The sequence below is a fragment of the Theropithecus gelada genome, chromosome 13 (genome assembly GCF_003255815.1).
Source record: "Theropithecus gelada isolate Dixy chromosome 13, Tgel_1.0, whole genome shotgun sequence".
In the NCBI taxonomy this organism is placed as follows: domain Eukaryota; kingdom Metazoa; phylum Chordata; class Mammalia; order Primates; family Cercopithecidae; genus Theropithecus; species Theropithecus gelada.
In genome coordinates this window covers 35,793,127-35,815,670 of record NC_037681.1, presented here as the reverse complement: position 1 = coordinate 35,815,670, position 22,544 = coordinate 35,793,127, and the positions used below count along the sequence as shown (strand labels likewise).

Below are 22,544 nucleotides of genomic sequence, written 5' to 3'. Positions count from 1 at the left end.
GAACAGGAGAGATGACCTTGGACTCTGACTTCTGGTGAGCCAGGCGGAACAGAGCCATATTTCTCTTCTTTCAAAAGCAAATAGGAGAAATATCACTGAATTCTTTTTTTCAGCAAGGAACATCCCTGTGAAAGAGAATGCGCCCTGAGGGTAGGTTGATAGATGGCCCCCTTGAGGCGGCCACTTTTTACGGTCAAAGCCGAAGGGATGAAATAAGCCCTGGTCTCCTGTAACGCTCCCAGGCTTATTAGGATGAGGAAATTCCCGCCTAATAAATTTTGGTCAGATAGATTGTCTGCTCTCAAACCTTGTCTCCTGATAAGATGTTATCAATGACAATGGGTGCCCAGAACTTCATTAGCAATTTTGATTTTGCCCCATCCTGTGGTCCTGTGATCTTGCCCTGCCTCCACTTGCTTTGTGATATTTTATTACCTTGTGGAGTATGTGATCTCTGTGACCCACACCCTGTGCGTGCACTCTCTCCCCTTTTGAAAATTGCTAATAAAAACCTGCTAGTTTTATGGCTCGGGTAGCATCACGGAACCTGCCGACGTGTGATGTCTTCCCCAGACACCTAGCTTTAAAATTTCTTTCTTGTACTCTTTCCCTTTATTTCTCAAACCAGCTGAGACATTTAGGGAAATAGAAAAGAACCCGTGATAAATATCGGGAGTGGGAGGCAGGGATTTCATTATATTTAGATTTTAGTGGTAATAAAATTAGCAAATAAAATTCTCAAGTCTAAAGAAAACATTACTTTAGCCATAATAGGTTTTCTGTACAAAACCTATAACTATTCTTAGAACATCTTCCTTTGGGTTATGGCTGTGGTATAAAATGATGGCATTTTAGGCTGTTTTCAGTGATGTGGTAGCATGAATATGTCAGGTGGGGAGGCATGATACCTTACTGAACTCATCATAAGGATCACAGCTGACACCCCTATAACAAAAGACAGGTTAACAAGAGAAAAGCATAACACATTTATTTAAAAACAAATGATTTTCCTTGCTAACTTGAAATTAGAATGGATATAAAGAGAAATTTTTACTTTCTCTTCTAGACCAGGCACTATAGGTAGAGATCCAGGAAAGCTCACTTTGTTTAAAAAAAAAAAAAAAAAATCAAAAACTTCTTGCCTTTCTTTGCTCGCCTTTTGTCAGTTGTTCCAGGATTTTGTCTGCAGGTTCCAGAGCAAGTCAGGTGTCTCAGCTGCCCCACGTTGGGTGCCAGAAACTGTTGGGGTGGAAAGGTGTGATACCTCTCCTAACCCATCATAAGACGACACAGCCATCACTCCTGTAACAAAAGACAGGTTAACGAGAAACATGACTAATTTATTTAATCAACGTTTTACATGACACAGGCACCTTCAGAAATGAAGACTCTGGTTGAGTGTGGCTCATTCCAGTAATCCCAGCACTTTGGGAAGCCTAGGTGGTTGGAATTGCTTGAGCCTAGGAGTTTGGGACCAGCCTCGGCAACATGGTGATACTTCATCTCTCCAAAAAATAAAAAGTGGCATGCACCTGTATTCCCAGCTACTTGGGAGGCTGAGTCAGGAAGATCACCTGAGCCAGGTTGTAGTGAGCCATGACCACGCCACTGCACTCCAACCTGGGTGACAGAGAGAAACCTTGTCAAAATTAAAGAAATAAAGACCCAGGGAAAACTGTTTTTATGCTTAGTTTTGATGAAGAATGGACAACCTTGTAAAAATATGATGGGACAAAAGGGTATGGCCTAATGGTGGTAGACTGAAGGGGGAAACCCAGCAAGGCCTGTCTGTCCAGATTCCTTTTGGCTTCTCTGTATAACCTTCCCCCCACTACTATGAGGCAGGAGCCCTCTGGGATAAGGATCTTCAAGGGAGAAGGGAGAGAGTGACCTTTTTAGGTTTTAGAGCTTCCTTTGGAGGAGGAGTTCTAGTTTCTGTGATGCACCTCAGGGAAGAAGAATTCTGGTTTCTGTGACTTGCTTTGGAAGACAAAGAGAGGCTTGAGACAGGAAGGCAGGAGAAGGTCAGAGAGATGGTGTTTCTGAGGCCCTTTCAGTTGCCTCAGTTGAAAGTACTCAACATGCCATGCTGTTATACTTTGGGGTATTGTGTTCTGAACCCTAGTAAATACAGAGAAGTGGCATGGAGGTTGCTTCTCGACATGTATTCACGTGGTGCCAGGAGCTTTCTTGTGGTTCATGGGGAGTTTGGTGATCCTGTCCGCGGAGCACCAGTTTAGAATGTGTATCAGATGTGACGCGTGGCCTCATCCTGATTCTCCTCACACACAGACCCCTGGGGTGGAAGGATGGTAAGTTGATGCTAGCTTCAGTGCACATACATGCTTATTATCAAATTTTCAATGGCTCACACTTCAGGTACTAAAATACAGGCACCTACATATTCATAGCAGCAGTGTTTACAACAGCTAAAAGGTGGAAGCAATGCAGATGTCCATTAGTGGATATATGGAGAAACAAACTGTGGTATATCCATACAATAGAATATGACTCAGCCACAAAAAGGAATGAAGTGCTGATATGCGCTACAATGGTGGAAGGACCTTGAGAGTATTATACTAAGTGAAAGACGCTAGACACAAAAGGTCACATATTTTATGGTTGCATAAATAATAAGAAATATCCAGAATAGGTAAATCCATAGAGATAGAAAGCAGACTGATGGTTCCTGGGATCCAGGGGAAGAGGAAAGGGGAGTAACTGCATAATGGGTTAGTGGTTTTGCTTTGGAGTGATAGAAATGTTTTGTAAGTGGATGGATGTGATGGTTTCACAACTTGGTAAATGTACTAAGTGCCCCTGAATTGTTCATTTAAAAATAGTTAATTTTACATTATGTGAAGATCACCTCAATAAAAAAGGATATCATTAACATCCCCCCTAAAAACCCCAAAACAAACAAAAATCAAGATAATTAAAATCTGCTGTCTTGGACTTATTAAACTGTTCTACTTTTTTGCCCTGAATAAACTTTGTATTTTCCTAACTGTGTATTTTTGTTCACGTTATGCTTTCAGACTGGAATGTTTTCCTTTATTCATTTTCTGCATCCAAGTCTTATTCAGTCTTAAAAGTACACCACCATAAGACTTTCTTTGTACCTCTTGAATTCCCTTCATCTTTCTTGAACCCATGCCCCAAATTCTCTGTTCATCCTTTGAAGGCCCCTGGCATTTTTATCTATATGTCTCTTTGGGTAGTTAACAAATGTGATGATCTTGGATTATATTAATTTATATTCATTTATTAGCTCTCTGTGTGCTTGAGTTTTGGGCCTGCAGTATCTTTTTTTTTTTTCCTTTTGTCTCTGCATTTATTTTTTTTTTTTTAATTTTTATTTTTTAGAGACAGGGTATTGCTTTGTTGCCCAGGCTGGAGTGCAGTGGTGTGATCATAGCTTACTGCAGCCTTGAACTCCTGAGCTCAGTTGATCCTCCTACCTCAGCCTCTTGAGTAGCTGAGGCTACAGAAGTGTGCCACCATGCCTGGCTAATTATTTTTACTTTCTGGGGAGATAGGGTCTTGCTGTGTCACCCAGCTAGTCTCAAACTGCTAGCCTTAAGCAGCTCTCCTGCCTTGGCCTTCCAAAGTGCTGGGATTACAGGCGTGAGCCGCCATGCCCGGCCCCAGTATGTTTTGACTAAACAGAAGAAGTCACACTTTTGGGAGGGTATAGGAAGCTTAGTTCTATATCAGATAATTTTCCTATAGCTTAGTCATTAGAAATGAATTCTAATTGGAATTCAGTGACTTAAAATTTTGTTGATTTGTTTACTCATTTGACATTTAGCTGCTATGACAGGTGGGCACTATGATGGATCTGGGAATACAAGGATGAGTATGACAGAGTTCTGGATGCAGAAGAACACATCTTCACCTTGTGTTTAACATCGAATTGACAGGAGATGCCCATTATTTAAGCAATGTTCAGGGAAGAGTCTAGTCCTAAGGTGACTGCAGACCCTGGTTCTAGTGGACGAGTACTGCTTGTTCGTGGTGCTCCTTCTTATCATTAGATTTGATGAAGACATGCACACTTTGAATTCTCAAGTGAGAGTTATTTATTTTTAAAATTTCCTTAAGATTTCTTGTCAAATTTCATTTTGACCTGTATGTCCTTAAATGTGCCCAAGACTGAATCATAATTGTTGTTCTTTGAGGGGCCTAAGGTTTTTTATTCTGTATTTCCCTTGTGTACTCCAAAATGTAAGTTGGAAGGTACATGTGCCACGTAAATACATGGTGGCATGCGTGTGATTGGAGTATATAGTACTGGTGATTTTGAGGCATTGAAAAATTATCAAGTGCCTTAAAATGACCAAATAAAGTTTCAGGTTAGTTGACTGTTTTCAATAATATGTACCTTATTTTTTTTAAATGATTTTTTGAAAGTTAGTCATCTTTTCCTATGATTAAGTAAGCCAGGACGCTCCATTTCTTCCCTCAGTATATAAATAGCCTTTTATGGTAATTTTTGTTTCTGATTAAGTTTAAAGACTGTGTCTTCTGTTCTCAAGGTCTGCTCTGAGTGATTTACCATAGTAGTGGAGAACAGGAAGTTCTTCCAGGCTGTGGAAAGAAATAGCTCTGAGGTGTGAGCCATTGAAAAATTGATAGTAAACATGTATGTGTATTTTGTTGTATTAGATGAAAAAGCAGTTTTTGACTTACGTGTAACAACACTTTTTTTAGATTTCAGATTTCAAATAAGTACCCCAACTATTTTTTTTACTCTTTGCCCATACTATTATAATTCCGGAGACTAAAAAGGAAACACTAAGCCAAGAGGGTGTCAGGTAATGGCTTATTCTCAAATTGATATTTGAGAGATATTGATGTGCTGTTATATTCTCAAAGATGAGCATGACACCATATTGCCCTAAGATTACAGTATGAATGCATGCATGGTTATATTTTTTTAACCTGGTAAATTCTTAGTCATAAAAAGGACTAGGACGTAACATGAAGGTTTCCTAGTCAAGTCTCAAAGCTTTGAAAATCACAGCCTGGAGAGGTTGCTCAGTTTATAAGTGGCTCGGATAAGACCTGTATCCAGGCCAGTGTTTATTCATCACGTGTGTGTATGTGTATAGAATGAATTCTTAGTGTATTTTGCTTTCATATGTATTGGTGGTATACTTGGTATCCTATTGTTCATATGCATATGTTGTATTCTTCATAAATTGAGTCATAATATGTACATGTGCACATTTTAAGTGTAAGAACAATTGCTTTTCCAGACTATCATGGTGAGAAATAGATTTCAGCTAGTTGTAATTGAGAGATCAAGGGAAAGCATCATCTCTTTATTTGAAAAAGTCCACAGTTCTTGATGATTTTCATATAATTTTCTTACATAGTTTACTCAAGAAGTCATTATTTTCATATTTAGCCAGGCTATGATGACCTTAATCCTGATTGGAGGCTCTCTACTGAGAAGAGAAAAAAAGTCAAAGGTGAGTTGTATGAAATATGATAATTGAAACCTTAAGATACTCCTATTATTATACAAGATGCTCTTTGGATGATATAAAAAATCTCTAGATACTTTTGCTACACTTTGGAAGAAACATCAAGATTTCATAGATTTGGTCAAGGCAACAGATCCAGTTTTCTGATGGTCAGGCTTTCCCAAAAGCGAGGTCAGAGCCCAGGGTATGCAGCATGGCTCTCCTGCCAGGAGCCAGCATTGAGGTGGTACACTGAGTTCAACGCTTAGAAGCCTGCTCCTTTTCAGATGCTCCTGGGTGAGATCACAGACAAAGATTCATCAAAGAAGAAACACTGAGTAAACTTATCTCTGCCGGTTGGGGGGAATTAGGGTTAGGTTGGTGAGGCTTTCTTTGTCTTTGCATACATTTCCATGTTTTAAAGAAAAAATTTCATTTTTACAGTGAGCATATATTGTTTTTATAAATAAAAATCAAGATTTACATTTAAATAAGAGTAATAATTGTAATTTAATTGCTAGATTAAAGCAGAGATATTTTAAAATCCTGTAGGGGTTACTTTTGAGTTTTTTTTTTACTTTTAGTTCTTGACTATATGTTATTTTTCTTTAGGTGAAACTTTCTAAGTTAAATCCATGATGAAGTTTTAAGTGTCTTCTGTAAAATCAGTGATAGTTACAAGGTTCAAGGTCTGTATTACGATATATTTTTAGGCCGGCACGGTGACTCATGCCTGCATTTTGGGAGGCCAAGGCAGGTGGATCACCCAAGGTCAAGAGTTCAAGACCAGTCGGGCCAACATGGTGAAACCCTGTCTCTACTGGAAATACAAAAATTAGCCAGGCATGGTGGTGCACACCTGTAATCCCAGACACTCGGGAGGCTGAGGCAGGATAATCGCTTTAACCTGGGAAGCGGAGGTTGCAGTGAGCTGAGATCACGCCACTGCACTCCAGCCTGGGTGACAGAGCAAAAGTTCATCTAAAAAAAAAAAATGCTTTTAGTTCACATTTAAAGAAGATTAAAAATATTGATTAATATTATGCATCAGGTTCCATGCTTTGAATTATCTGCTTTAGTTAAATAATCATCCAAAATATTCATCCAGACATATTTTTGAGGAAAAGTAATACTTTGTCAAAGCAGAAATTAGAATTTTATTTTAGTGATTTGCTCCTCTTTCTTTCTACTTCACACTTAGTGGTAAGCCCCAGGAACTCTGCCTTTCACATTTTCTTGAAATTCCTTATTTACATGGATTGCCTTAGGCTTACTTGGGAAAAAAATGTTGTTAGACCTCTTTATTTTCCTTAAAATAGTGAGTCTCATGGTTCTGAATTCCATATTTAAAATCTCTTCTAGTGTAATGTTTAAATATGTTGTTAAATTTATGGTTTACTTTTACCTTTAAACCATATCATATGTTTTGTATAACAGATGATGTTCAAAAATGTACAATAAAATTATAATAAATATGGCATTGCCTTTTGAATGCCTTAGTTTGGTGAACTATAATTCCTTTTCTTTTTCTTTTTCTTTTTCTTTTTGACACAGTCTCGCTCTGTCGCCCAGGCTGGAGTTCAGTGGCACCATCTCGGCTCACTGCAACCTCCACCTCCTGGGTTCAAGTGATTCTCCTGTCTCAGCCTCCCCAGTAGTTGGAACTACAAGCATGCGCCACCATTCCTGGCTAATTTTTGTATTTTTAATACAGATGGGGTTTCACCGTATTGGCCAGGCTTGTCTCAAACTCCTGACCTTGTGATCTGCCCACCTCAGGCTCCCAAAGTGCTGGGATTACAGGCATGAACCACTGCGTCCGGCCCATAATTCATTTTCATTTCTAAAGATTCTTTGCTAGCCATAAATTTTTTTTTCCCTCTCTGATTAGTTACAAGTTTAAGAGGAAATCAGCACTGGAAACTATTACATATCTGTCTTATATTTTTCTAAAGGGTATATTTCTCTCAGTGTCTGAAAGTGGTATATGTACATTTTTCAAAACATTATATTACCTTCATGTATGCACACCTGGTACACACCTGCCTTTCAACTTAGGTTGAAAGTGGTGACACATCTCTCTCCTGAGTATATTCTTGAGATGAAAGACCCTCGTTTATTTGCCTTTGTATCCTTAGAGCTTTAGACCTAGACTGACAAATTGTTGGCACCCAATTTGTCAAGTGAATTACCATTTTATGCCTCATAGAGTAAACTTTTGAGGATGACTTACATTTTAATTTTTCTTATTTTTTTCTTATTATTTAACATACCATTAAGGGCCCAAATAACATAGGTAAATTTGGTTTTAAAATTGATTCTTATACTAAATATTTTGAATTTAAACCACATTAGCAGATGCATTTGTATTGATTTGTTTTTCTCTTCTTAGATAAAGAGTCCTTTTACCCACTGATAGATGTCAATTGGTGGGCAGACAGTGCAGTGACTTTAGCTCGATGCTCTGGTGCCTTAACTGTTTCGTCGGTGAAAACTTTGAAGAATTTACTGGGAAAATCCTGTGAGTGGTTTGAACCATCACCTCAAGTCACTGCTACCCATGATGGGGGATTTTTAAGTTTGGAGGTAAGGCTTTTTCCTCTTTGTTTGAGAATAGTTATATATTTAACCAAAAATTTAAATATCTGGTTTTTATTTGAGTTGTCTTATTATCTTGTCTTTAAAAACAAAAATCTGTGACTGGAATCAGGTAATGGTTGCAGTATAAAAAATTCGTTTTTTAGTGAATAAAAAATTGTAATTTAAGATAATGAAGAAAATTTGTTGTCATTTTGCTTTGTATAAAGTATTTCTTTTTCACTGAAATGATAGATTTTTTTCTCCCCTGGATTAGTCATTTTAAAATGTAGAATGGTATCACTACCTAACAAAAATACTCTTTAACCTATTTCTAAAAAGCATGGCAACTTAAAGTTTTTGATTCTTTTAGTAAGGAAACTTGTTTATCATGACAAAAGACTTGAAAATAGAGGCTAGTTCTTTAAAGTTATCTTTTGGTCATTTAAAAATTGTATTTTAAGTCTTTCAAGGGTAACAACCTTTCATAGCTTTCACTTCAGCAATGCAGATTGACATGTTTTTTACCCTGAAGTTTGTTATGGAGTCTAAAGATGTTCCTTAAAGAAAACTATGACTTAAAATCTAAGCCAGCTCTATAAAGTCTGAATGAAAGTTATCTTGAACAGCCAGGCTTTCAGACTCAGAATTAGTGAAGCTGTTAGACATTTTTATAAAGGGGCGAGGGAGAGCTATTCTTGGTAAAGCAAATGTAAGTACCTTTATGTTCATTCTCTGAAGAGATGAAAACAGATCATCAAATTATCAGGTACAAGACCTGATAATTATAAGTACAAGAGCATATTAATGACCTGTTATTAAAACAGGCTTTAGACTGGGCACAGTGGCTCATACCTCTAATCCTACCACTTTGGGAGGCCAAGGCGGGTGGATCACTTAAGGTCAGGAATTCGTGACCAGCCTGGCCAACATGGTGAAACCCCATCTCTAGTAAAAATACAAAAATTGGCTGGGCGTGGTGGTGGGTGTCTGTAGTCCCAGCTACTCAGGAGGCTGAGGCAGGAGAATCATTTGAACCTAGGAGGTGGAGGTTGCGGTTGGCTGAGATCGCGCCACTGCATTCCAGCCTGGGTGACAAAGCAAGGCTCCATCTCAAAGAAAACAAAACAAAACAAAAAAACAGGCTTTAGTTTAGAAGATTTGGAGCTGATCATGTATGTGCATATTTCTGGAGCTGATGTATATAATGCTTGCTGTAAGGTTCCTTTGAGTTCCATTGTTGTTAATCTTGATCACATAACTGATTTGATGAATCAAACCAGATTAGATTTAGACATTTTTTTTTCATTAATTCTAAAAAGTTATTCTTAGTTCCTAACTATTAATTTCAAATCTCCTTTTTCAATTTAGTGTGAGATTAAACTTGCCTCCAAACGATCTCGTTTGGAGACTAGGGCTGGAGAAGAAGATGAAGGAGAAGAGGATTCTGATTCTGATCATGAAATATCTGCCAAGGCTCGCTACTTTGGTTATCTAAAACAGGGCCTTTACTTGGTAACTGAGATGGAGCGATTTGCACCAGCACGGAAACGCCCACGAACCATTACTAAAAACTACCGCCTTGTGAGTTTGCGCTCCACGACACCGGAGGAACTTTATCAGAGGAAGGTGAGACAGTAGCGTACTACTACCCAAGTTTGAAGTCATCAAGCTTTTCTTTTATTGGGAAAAAGTTAATTTTTTAATAAAGGAGAAAATTTCAAGAGGGATGTTGGATCATTGACATGTTAAAAATAGCAGTTCTATAAAGCTTTTGAAAATAATGCTAATCTTTGTACCTAAGTAATCAAAATCAAAACGATGGATAAAAGTCGAATTCACTTAGACTGATTATCCACTTGGTGGCTTAACTCATTTCTTTGCTACCCTTCATGTGGCCTTCAGCTCTCCCTTTATCTGTGTTTAAATCAGCTATCTACAGAGGGTGAAGGAAGAAATGCAGACTTGCTTTCTAGTCCAGGACTTGCTTGGGAAGCCGAGGTGACCAGCACTGTGTGTTTACATGATTTGTGCTGTTCTTGCAATGTCATGGTAGGAGCTCTGGACTAGAAGTCGGGTTGTTCCATGGTTGTCTTGGTTTTGCCATCATTTTACTCTAAAATGAGAGCGTTGCACCTTTTATCTTTCATCTTTCTGTTAAAGTCCTGAAAGAAACACGAGATCCTTCTGCTCCTCAATATGTCTGTGAGCTTCTGGTGCCACAGTGCACAGGAATTAATGACATGCTGGATAGGTCCAAGGGATTATCATCATTCATTGTATCATCATCGGGACCCTGTAGATAATTCAGTCATGTAACATTCCTGTCTTTGTGTTTTTATCTGAAGATTGAAAGTGAAGAGTATGAGGAAGCCTTGTCCTTGGCTCATACCTATGGCCTGGATACTGACCTCGTATATCAGAGGCAGTGGAGGAAGTCAGTGGTCAACGTTGCTTCAATTCAGAATTATTTGGTATGTGTAAATATTTTGGTAATGTGGTAAAATGTATATTCATATAGTATCTTTTGTTTATAGGGCTTCATTTTAGAGAACTTTACATTGCTGACTTTTCTATAATACAGTCAATGAAGTACAGTTTTCTCATCTGGAAAAATGGTCTTTTTGTTAGATTTTATTGCCCCTGCAACTGGACTTTGATGCTGAATACATGTGAACAAATATTCACTGATAAACCAGCTGACTACTTGGTTTCGGCCTAACGTTTTCTTTCCTGTACCACAATCACTTCACTTTACCTGCATTAGTCAAGAGCTAGTCAGGTACCAGAAACCACACAGTAATTTAAACCGGGAAATTTACAATGTGGAGAATTATTTTCTAGTAACCAGAAATGAACGATAAAGGATGTGAAGAGAACGCTAAGGAATACCCTAGGGCTGAAGGGACATATCCATGGAGGGAATGAACTTGGAAGGGAGGCCCTTCCCCTAGGCTGGGATTCAGACCCGTTGGACCAGGAGTGGTTGCAGCATGTAGGATGGAAGAGAAATTCTCTGGGTTGCCTTGAGCCAGGGCTGGTCCACAGTTGCCAAGGTTGGCAGTCGGGGAGCTATGGGATGGATAGGAAAGCTGGACGCCTGCTTCTGGGGGCCAGTGAACTGAGGATGGGGGCCAGAAGACCCCAGGGACTATCCAGCAGGAAACCCCCACCACCATGCATGTGGCTCAAGGCTGGTAGATAATTAAGGAATCATGGCCAAGACTGGTAAGAAAAAACTGTCTACTCCTATAGGCGGCCTTATTGTAGCTTCCAGTCTGGGAAGCTTCTCTCTTTGGTGCGTGGGAGATTCACTAGAAAACAATCTGCCTATGAGAGTGCCAGTGAAACTCAGTGGGAGGGTGTCAACAGAGGGAGGAAGCGGGGAAGTAAGTGCCACTTGATGTCCCACACATGCCTTGTTGGTGGCCAAGCCATAGGAGCAAGAAGAAAAGAACCAAAGCACATCAGGACTAGAAAGCAGAGCCTCTTCTTTTGCAGTGGCCCTCCAGCACCCAGAGCTTAATATGGTGTCAACTGCGAATGAGATATGCTATCACAGAGCTGGCTTTGAGGGGAAATTTGGAGCTGAGAGGCAATAAATAGGTAACATATATGAAAACTGCCAAATACACCTGTTTAAAACTTAAGTCTCAAAATTGGATACTTCCTGTTACCTGCCTCCCATAGTTAAGATTAATATGCAGTCTTGTCTCAATTAGTTTTAGCCGCTGCAACAAAAATATCAGACTATGTGGTTTCAACAGCAGAAATTTATTTCTCACAGTTCTAGAGGCTGGGAAGTGCAAAATCAAGGTGTTGACCAATTTCATTCCTGGTGAGAGCACTCTCCTGGGTTGCAGATGGACTTCTTTCTTGCTGTGTCCTTATATGGCAGAGAGCAGAGAGAGAGGCAGCAAGCTGTCTCCTGCCTCCTCTTGTGAGGACACCAGTCCTGTCATGGGGCCTCCACTCTCATGACCTGATTGCTTTCTGAAGGTCTTGTTTCCAAACATCATCACTCTGGGAATTAGGTTTTCAACATGTGAATTTTCGGGGACACATTGATTTCATAGCAAGCCTGTATGTTTTAACCTTTGGCATCTTTGTAAGAAAGACTTATAGTTAGACTCATGGCATACTTTAAAAAGGTTGGGACTTCTGATCTTAACATGTAGAAAGGAAAATACCTTTGCACTGTGGAAGATTGTGGGAAACACTGGGAAAATTTCCTGATGATTATTTCCCTGAAAGTTTTGTACATTAGTGATTAAAAGTAAAAATATAACATGAAAAAGTTGTATGGAAGAAGATGATGCATCAGCCAAACAGAATGATAAACTTAACATTAATACAAGCAAGATAACAGAGATGAAAGAGCATGAGAGGTAATGAAACGGAAGAAGACAAAGTTACTTGTATTTTCTTTAGAAAATCAAAACACTAATTCTGTATTATTTTTCTTTGTTGTTTTGTAATCTAAGAGAATGAGCTCATGAGTTCATGTATATCTCTTTCTGGGATACAGTAAAGGACAGTTTTTATCTCTGAAGGAGTTGAGGGATGTTAAGAGAGACAAAACAAGTACTTTTCTGGAGAGGGGAATATTTTGTTTAGTTAAATAAATAGCCAGTTCAGAGCAAGAGCACTATGCTGGGGACTGCGAAGGGGTACGGGACAGGCATAAATGTGACTTTTGCTCATAGGGAGCTTATGATTTTTTTTTTTTTTTTTTTTGAGATGGAGTTTCACTCTTTTTGCCCAGGCTGGAGTGCAATGGTGCTATCTCGGCTCACTGCAACTTCTGCCTCCCTGGTTCAAGTGATTCTCCTGCTTCAGCCTCCCGAGTAGCTTGGGACTACAGGCACACAACACCATACCTGGCTAATTTTTGTATTTTTAGTAGAGATAGGAGTTCACCATATTGAATGTAACTGACCATATAAATAGATTTCAGATAAAACTCCAGAAACCCAGTGAAGGTAGTGATTATTTTTATAGATCTGGTAGTGATGGAAGGCTTTATATAGTGAAGATGTTTGGAGCAGGGATTTGGAAGGATTTAAAGTAGACCTTCTTGAGTGAGAAGGATTAGCAAGACAGATGGTATGAACGAATGAAAAGACGTTGAGCATGATTTATGAGGCCCGTGACTAAATCTGTTTTATTCACTGCTGTCTTTCCATGTCTACTTCAGTGCCTGGTATGCAGTAGGTGCCCAGTAAACATTTTGTGGATAAATTAGCTCTGTACATCAACCAGTTTGCTGGCACTGATATTTGACAATAGTGAACACTGGGAAATATGATTAAAAAGATATATTGATTTGGGTTCAGGAGGATGTGGAAAGCTTGTGATGACTTAGGCATTTATCTACTGTTGTGGATTTCTGACTGTGGAAGCACAGAGGAAGATGGTGTAGAGAGGATTGGAGTGGAAGGAAGGTAGGAAACCTTGCTCAGAGCAGGGGACTCCTGCAGTGTCCTGGATATTTTGTGTTGATGATTTAGACTGGTATGGAGGCTGCAGCTGTGGAAAAGGGAAAGTGAATTAATAAGAGACATTTGAAGAAAGAACTGATGTGAGGCAATATATAAAGGATCCTAGGGAATGAGTCAAATATTAATTGAAATTTGTTACCATAATAGCTCTTTCTAGGAGGAGGGCGAGTCAGGGATTTTGAATGGAGTTGGAGAAAGCAGTTGGGAGGGAGGAATGGGACCTTGATCTTTCCAAAAAGCAGCATATCATGACTTTTTATGATTAAGTTATTTACACCCTGGGATATATCTCATGGGCAAATAAATACAGAACTTTGATGGGCTCATTTGTTAAAAGTTAAACATGCTTATTAATTATGGCAGAATATATCTTCTCTTTCTGCCTTATTGTCTACTCTATTATACAGCCACAGTGCAAACCAAAGGCAATTATAAAAGTTAGGAGAAAACGTTTTATATTACCAAAAATGAGTCCTGAGCTCTCTGTTTCTGTGTAGCTCATTAGAGGAAGAAAGCAAGCAGGTAAACTCACACTCCCTGCATCCAGTTGTAATCACCATTAGGGAATTGGCTGCTTTTCTTTTGAGTTCCTCTAGCAGCTCCCTGTGGCCAAGGTCCTAAATAGCTGTAATTAGATATAGCTTTACAATTCTGAAGGCAGTTGTAATGTGTTGTGAGATGTCATGGATTCTTTAATTCCTCTGTTTCTTCTTTTATATCCAGAGTAAAATAAAGAAGCGATCCTGGGTTCTCCATGAGTGTTTGGAAAGAGTTCCTGAAAATGTGGATGCTGCGAAAGAACTGCTTCAGTATGGATTAAAAGGCACAGACCTGGAGGCTCTTTTAGCAATAGGGAAAGGAGCAGATGAAGGCAGGTTGGTTATAGAAGGAATTGGATTCAAAGTAAAAGTGACTTTGTGAGAACTTTTGTACTGAGACATTGGACTGGGTATACTTTTCTTTAAGTTATTCTGTACTGAAGCAGTTGCTTTTGATCAATACTTTCTTATCTGAAGTCATTGCTCATCAGGCATTTGGAACTTTTTAAAAAATATAAATATGAGAATATATCTGAGAAGTAAATAATTAAAATGAGACTGACATGATTACCATTTGAAGACCTTAAGAAGAAGTGATTCAAATAGCAAACTCTGGACATTTTCTGCATAGGCTGCTTTACATTGAATGAATGTAACCCCACATCTCTTCCTAAATAGTTTTCATTTTCTTGATTTTTAGATTTCTATTTGTGATAATTACTGATGACTTTTTGCCCATCTATGGATATAATGAATGATCACTTTGTTTACAATGGCAAAAGTTTTTTTCAAATACTTCCTTCTGTTTTTGTGCAAATCAATAATTAAATCAGTCAAAATAGGAGAAAGCTTTTCACAGCATGAAGTTTTTAAAAATGATGAAAATATATTTGTTCTTTTATACTTGCAGATTTACATTACCTGGTGAAGTAGACATTGACAATATCTCCTATGAAGAACTTTCACCACCTGATGAAGAGCCTGCCAAGAATAAAAAGGAGAAGGAGCTCAAGAAGAGACAGGAATTACTGAAATTAGTGAACTTTTCCAAGTAAGTGATTTGTTACTGTTCATTTGATACTTTCTTTAAAATAGTCATTTCAGTGTGTTCCTTACTAGTGTAGTAATTAGTCCAAATTATTTCAGCAACTTAAATCAAATGTACTTACTATTATCTTACCCTTGTGCTTTTCTGAACTGTTTCATGAGTTTTGGGCTCAATGGAGTATTAATAATTTTCATTGTAACTCCTAGAGAAATAATTCTGTAAATATAAGTGGCCTAATATAGTTATTCAAAACAGGTTGACACTGGAACAAAAGGAACTTTGCCGTTGTAGACGGAAATTATTAACCTACTTAGATCGACTTGCAACATATGAGGTAAGGAATAATTTTTATCAAACCAATTATGTTCATTTTATCTGTCATTATAAATGCTATGGCTGCCCTAATATCGGATATTCTTGGTCTTTAGAACTATTTCTCTGGGAAAAATTGATTTCTTACAGAAGCAGGTTCTCTTATATACTAGTTTTGGTAAAAATTAGAGATTGCGAAAGCCAGAAGTTGTTTTGTTAGACTAGGGAATAGAAGTGCCTTAGCCATTTTAGTGCATTTGTGTTTCGAGATTCATAATCTTTTTCATTTACTTTTATATTTTGATTTTAAGATAATGGCACGTAACTCTTTTCCATACCAGATTTCAGTATATACTAGGTTTTAATGTGAATATTTCTGACTCATTTTATTTTAATGATTTTTTTTTTTTTTGAGATGGGATCTCACTCTGTTGCCCAGGCTGGAGTGCAGTGGCATGATCTCAGTTCACTGCAACCTCCATCTTTTGGGTTCAAGCGATTCTCATCCCTTAGCCTCCTGGGTAGCTGGAACTACAGGCGCATGCCACCAAACACGTCTAATTTTTGTATTTTTTTAGAGACGGGGTTTTGCCATGTTGCCCAGTCTGGTTTTAAACTCCCGGACTCGAGCAATCCGCCTGCCTTGGCCTCGCAAAGTGCTAGATTACAGGTGTGAGCCAACTACGCCTGGCCTATTTTAATTATTTGTTAGTGGGTTGAATTTACTTGATTCACCATTGATCCTAATTAGGGCTGAAGTTAGGTATTTGAGCTTAAAAACAGTATACTTCACATTTGGGTCTTCAGGGACACAAACATAGATGTCCCCATCTTGGGCATTTCAGTAGCACTCTGTAGGTTAAGACCAACTTAGATATTGTTAAAGTGTAAGTGTAAGTCAGCCACATTTCAGTAAATATACGTAGGTTAGATTGCTTTCTTACATGACTCTTGTAGCTGAAGTTCTCTAGATTTTAAGGTAAGTTTTTCATTTTAAAGTTTGACTTCACTTGGAGGTCACTTTCTTAGTCTGTGTTCTGCCTCCCTTGTGTGTGTGCCCCTCAGCTCTTGGCACTGGCCCACAGTAGGCACTGTGTGTTACATCTGATAATGTGATGCTTGTCCCAAGAACGTCTGACCATGCAGGCAAATGCAGAAGCCTTCGATTCCCCCATCCTGCTAATATAATTGAAATGTTTTTACACAAAATACTGAAAGAGGGCTGTGGTTATTAAAAAAAATTGGTAATGACTATATCATTACCATTTATCATTGCAAACAAGTTACAAAACATTCTTAGTAGGTTCATTTATAGATACAGTTAGTTTGGCTGTTGGACGATCACATTACTTTAAAACACATCATGTTGATATGCCTGAGTTCTGTGATGTTTTGAGGTAATATATTAAAGCCAGTTGTGAATTGCAGAAGTCTGTACAGATACAATTATTTTTATACTTAGCCTTAGTTTCTCTAATGATATCTTTTTTAAAAGGTGCCTACAAGTTCAGTTTGACTATCCAGTTAATTTTTTTCATTATTTTTTTATTTTTTAATTGCTATTCCCTATATGACAGTAGTAAGTATATTTATTATTATACTGTAACAGTAACATTTAAAGTATTTGTTGAGCTTACTGTTTTTAGAGAATTCTGCAAAATTCTTGAAAAGTAGGTGAATTTGATGAATTTCAATGTTAAAACTTAGTAATGAAAATATTCAGATGTAATAGCTAACCGTTAGATAGTAGTAGAGATAGGCATTGCATTTGAATCACAGGACATGGCTTCTTTTATTAATACTGTGATAAATGAGATAAAAATGAATTCATTTAAATTTGACATGAGTACCTCCTCAATGCAAGATATTGTGCCATTGCGAGAGGTAGAGAAAGGAACAAGGAATGGTCTTCATGGAGTTCACATTGTATAGACATTAAATGCTGATAAGAAAGGTATGGAGAATTGATGAGGGAACATAATGAAGAAAAATGTCAAATTCTTCCTGGGGATGTCTGAGACGACTCCACATAGAAGTAATAGCTAGCCTTTCACAAAAGGAAGGCAGATTTCAGGGGCTAGGGAGGACCATAAGGGGGATGTTAGAATGGAGTCTCCTTACAGTTAGAGATTTGTCTTGTTTGCTGCTGTGTCTCTGAGCTCTGAATGCTTCCTGGCTCATTGAAGGGTTCAGTAAATATTTGTTGCAAGAACCAGTAGGTAGGAGAATACCCTTAGGAAATACCAACACATTCTTTTGAGGACTTAACTATTTGTCAGCCGTTGTCTTATGAGATGGGTACTATCATCTTCTCAGTTTTATGGATGTGAAAACTGAGGCTTAGAGAAGGTAAGTAATTTGTCCAAATAAGTAGGAAGCAAGGACTCATAATCAGGTCTCTCTGATGGGTAGCCCATGCTGATAATCAGTGTGCCATGTAAAGGCCCAGTGGCATGAAAGCAAGTGTCATGCTGTTGAGTAAGTAAGCTAGTCAGGATACAGGATGGGGAGCGTGAGGGGTGGCACAGAACAAAGGTGGGAAGTATGGTTAGAATAGTTTGTGGTCATGTTTGGAAGGGTCTCCTGCCATGTAAGTAGTTGAATTGAATTTTTATCAGAGGTTGGGCACGTTTAGGAAAGAACAAAAAGTGGAGGAGAGGAGAGGAGACTGTGGCTGTGGGCCGCCCTTTGAAGAAGTTTTACCGTGAAGAGGGGCAGAGAAGATGGTGGTTTCTATAGCAGGTATTTAGAATAGAAGGAAGAAGTATTGTTTTTATATTAATGGGAATGAATAGTAGAGGGTGAGGAGGACTTTATGGAACAAAAGAAAGAGAGGATACTTGCATGATTATAGAAGTGGAGTAGAAATGGGATCCAGGGCATCGGTGGGATTTTGAGGCTTTTTAGGAGCAGAGAGATGTTTCTTTCTGCTGTAACTGGAAGGAAGGAAAATCTTATTACAGATGCAGGTAGGTTTGTAGTTTTGGTGGGTTGGAAAAATGAGGAATTTCTCATCTAATAGTGTCCACAAAAGGCAAGGTTTTCAGCTGAGAACAGGGGCTGAGGAATAGGGTGTTGGAAGTCGAGAAAGAATGACAGTTGTGGAAAAGTTCCTAACAGAGACTAGGAAATAAAACTTCTTAGGGAAATGTAGTAGCGTGGATGAGCAGCACTAATTATCTATTTGAATCATGTTGCCTGGAATTTATCAATTTTTTAGCTTTTTATTATAAAAAACTTCAGTCACTCAAAGAAGTATAGAGAAGAGTGGTGTGATGAGCCCGATGTGCCCATTGCTCAGCACCAACCATTTTCAGCATGCACCAGTTATGTGTGTCTTTTATTCTCCATTTTTCTACTCTTGCCTTCCCTTTTTCACTGAATATTTTAAAGCAAAGCCCGTATATCTTATTTCACCCTTAAATATTTAGGTATGTATGTCTAAGAAGGACTTAAAAAACTGGAACCACAATGATATGATTATTTCTAACAAAATTAGTAGTAATTCCCTAATAACATCTGATACTTACTTTATCTTCAGATTTTCCTGGTGTTTTTTTTTTTTTTTTTTTTTTTTGCATTGATTCATTTGAATGAGGATCCAAGCAAGGCTGAGGTTTTGAAATTAAAATGGGAACTGTCAGCTTGGTTTTGTGACTTATCTTCAGTGACTTCATAGCTTGTGTTCAGAGATCATAGCTGGGTTGGACTGGTTAGGGAATGATTTGCTGGATGAATGCAATAAAGGGAAAGAGGCCAGGGATTAAGAAGCCCTTTTATAGCCGTGGACCAGGCACTTTAAGCTGATTAGAAGGAATGAGGGACTTTGGGGGGAAATGGAAAGTGAACAAAGAAGTAGAGTGAGTGAATTGGATGCCTCTGTGAGGTTGAGGAGTAGTTGAAATACCACTTAGTGTGTGAGTAGGAAGATTAGGTGCGGTAATCACAGAGTCGGGGCTAGATATTGCAGTGTTTCACACAGTGTCTTTTGATTATGATAGAGATCCAGGGTTTTGTGACAGGATGTATAACTGAGATGAAATAGAGGAAATAATTGTCATGCATGAGGAGTCAAGGAACTGAGAGCTTTTTTTGTGAAATAAGGTCTTGCTCTGTTGCCCAGGCTGGAGTGTAGTGGCACAATGATAGGTCACTGCACTCTTGACTTCCTGGGCTCAAGCTGTTCTCCCATCTCAGTCTCCCAAGTAGCTGGGACTACAGATACATGGCACCATGCCCAGCTAATTTTTTTTTTTTGTAGAGGTGAGTTCTTGCCATCTCGCTCAGGCTGTTCTCAAACTCTTGGGCTCAAGCAATCCTCCCACTTCAGCCTGCCAAAGTGTTGGGATTACAGGCGTGAGCCACCGCTCCTGGCTAGAACATTTGTGAAATACTTTTCTTCTTTTGGTTTCCATGAGTATGCATTAAATTCTTTTTCTCTTTACTTCTCTGACTGTTCCTCCATCTACTTTTCAGATGCAGGTTCCCTTTTCCTTGTTCATCCTTTAAATAATGTTGTTCCTCAGGCTCTTTCAAACTCATTCTGTTTAATCTCCCTTGGAATAATACTTCCGTATTAATCACCCTATGCCATATATCTCTAACCCACATCTTAGTCCAGAACTCCTGACTTGTGTATTCACCTGCTCACTGTGTAGCTCCTTTTAGACATGCCGTAGTTGCCAGCTTAACCCATCTACAGGTGAACTTCTCAGCTCTCCTTCCTCCCTCCTCCCTCCCTCACCTCCTCCACATCTCCTCATTCTTCTCTTTCCTGTCTGTAAATTAATTCAGTCAACAAATATTTATTGACTATTTATAAATGTGGTCAGAAGAATACTGACAGGCAGTGTGCTAGGAATCTGGGATTCAGTATTAAACATGGCGGACATGAGCCCTAAGTCGTACTTTGTAGTGGGGAGACCTACACTTGCAATTCCAAGGCTAACTTCTTGTTGTCTTTTATGTTTCAGCTTGTGGGCCACTTCTCTGTCCTCCCAGAACTAGTTGTGGCACCTTACTGAGTATTTCCCCTCACCTGTTCCTGGTCTTTCCTACTAGATTTTAAGCTACTTAGAGGGTGGGAAAAGTGTATTATTCATTGTATCACAGTGCCTGTCACAGTTCCCTTAGCACATGGTGAGTGGCACTCAGTAAATATTTGTTGAATGAATGAATGGTTCAGTCTGCATTTGACATAGGTCACCCTAGCAGTGGTAAAATTAAAGTTCACCTACAGAGGTTCAGGTGCTCATAATACATTGTCATGCATAACTGTTGCTTATTTTTACCCAGTGGTTGATTTTGGTTGTCCTAATGTAATTAGCTTAATTTCTACTGCCTATTTCACTTACTTCTGGATTTAAAAAAATAACATTTATTAATATAGCCTTTTTCAAAATAAAGGCAAGAATGCAAATGTGGTACTTTAGTTGACAATTGATGGTTGGAATTAATTAATTCAGGCCTTATTTATTTAGGCAGGCAGAGTTGTAAAGGTTTTTCATATTTTCTTGTCACCCATATTTAAAAGCCTTTTCATTAAATCACTGTTTCCCCTCAGGAAATCCTGGGAGTGCCTCATGCATCTGAACAGAGATATGATGCTGAATTCTTTAAGAAATTCAGAAATCAGAATATTGTTCTCTCAGCTAGAACTTATGCTCAGGTAATTTGCTTTTGGTAAATAAAATAATTATGGTTATTAACACTCTCTAAATCTTTGAGCTGTGCAGTTAATGTTATTGTGTGCATATATTACATTTTCTTTTTTGTTTTAATATTAATAAGTGTAGGGAAAATTTTAATTTAATATCCATCATTCTGAGTTTTAAAAATAAATAATTTTCATAGCCTTAGATTGAAAAACAGGATATAGGCTAGGAAAAACCAGGGTCATTTCAAAGTGCTTCATATCAGAGCTGCATGACAAAGTTAAGTTTTGAATGTTGTCATATAAAATCACTCCTTTATTTCTTGGATTTACATTAGAAACTTACCCCTTGCCTTTTGTACAGGAAAGTAATGTACAAGCTCTAGAAATTCTGTTTACTTATCATGGCTCCGACCTGCTTCCTCATCGCCTTGCGATTCTCTCCAACTTTCCAGAGACCACTTCTCCACATGAATATTCTGTTTTGCTGCCCGAAGCTTGGTATGTGACTATGTTAACAGAATTTTACCTTCTTTCTATATATTGATAATTTTTTGTCATGCTGAACACCTTAAAATTAAAAAAAAATAATTTTAATGTAATATATTTAAACTTTTTTCCTGATAAAAAATTAAGTTATTGTAAATGGTCCTGAAGCCAAAGTGTTTCTAGCATAACAGGATTACCTTAACTTAATGAGCACAACTTTTTCCTTTTTTTTGAAAGCCTCCTGATTTTACTTCTTTGTATTTAGTACGTACTGTTTTCTGGTTAAGAACAGGTTTTAGGATAATGTATGTCTGAGGTAGTTGTATCTTTTAGAAATTGAAGTGTGTTTTTGACAGTATTAGATGAGAAGACCCAGAAACCCAGGGATACTGCATCTTCCTTTGCTCAGCAACCCTTTCTTCATAGGAAATACCACAGGCACAAAGACAAATGGGAAACTGAAATATTGCTTTACCACTAGACTAATGCTCCTCCTCTCAGTTCACGGCGATTTGATAATTGCGTTGCAGCATGTGATATAGTGTCAAAGCCTGTGTTGGAACCATTGAGTCCCTGTATTACCACCTGGTAGTCTTCCAGAGGCCAGAATATCTGTTCTTGAGAATAAAGGAGAGGGAGTACATTTGTCTCACTGATATCTCAAAAACAGGTAGGCCATTTGCCCCAGACCTGAATGGCACCTGGGAGAAAACAGGAGGGCTGAGCATACCTTGCTTAGGTCAGTTACTGAACAGAGGCAGAAGACAAAAGAGTAAGATGACACATCCATTTGTGTGAACCTTTACCTGCAGTGAGCTAGCCCACTAGTAAGTGTGGCTCAGTGGTTAACTACATGATTTGTCTTTTCTGCATTTGAGTTACTCATCTTTAAAATGGGTTGACAGTCCCTGTCTTACTCACTTTGCATATTTTTAGTAACACCAGAATTGATAA

General features: G+C 38.3%; 1 protein-coding gene across 2 annotated transcripts in view; it reads left to right on the top strand.

Moving 5' to 3' along the window:
* The window catches only part of NBAS (neuroblastoma amplified sequence), a 375,829-nt gene that overhangs the window by 78,813 nt on the left and 274,472 nt on the right, over positions 1 to 22,544 (top strand). For both annotated transcript variants that reach the window (XR_003115238.1, XM_025353552.1), the window contains exons 13-21: positions 5,414 to 5,477; positions 7,864 to 8,057; positions 9,420 to 9,677; positions 10,397 to 10,522; positions 14,273 to 14,424; positions 14,999 to 15,139; positions 15,392 to 15,470; positions 21,012 to 21,116; positions 21,466 to 21,602. Coding sequence is in view for 1 of the 2 variants with exons in the window: in XM_025353552.1 (XP_025209337.1) it covers positions 5,414 to 5,477; positions 7,864 to 8,057; positions 9,420 to 9,677; positions 10,397 to 10,522; positions 14,273 to 14,424; positions 14,999 to 15,139; positions 15,392 to 15,470; positions 21,012 to 21,116; positions 21,466 to 21,602 (1,256 nt within the window). In the remaining variant the exon portion in view is untranslated. The remainder of the gene's footprint in view (positions 1 to 5,413; positions 5,478 to 7,863; positions 8,058 to 9,419; positions 9,678 to 10,396; positions 10,523 to 14,272; positions 14,425 to 14,998; positions 15,140 to 15,391; positions 15,471 to 21,011; positions 21,117 to 21,465; positions 21,603 to 22,544) is intronic.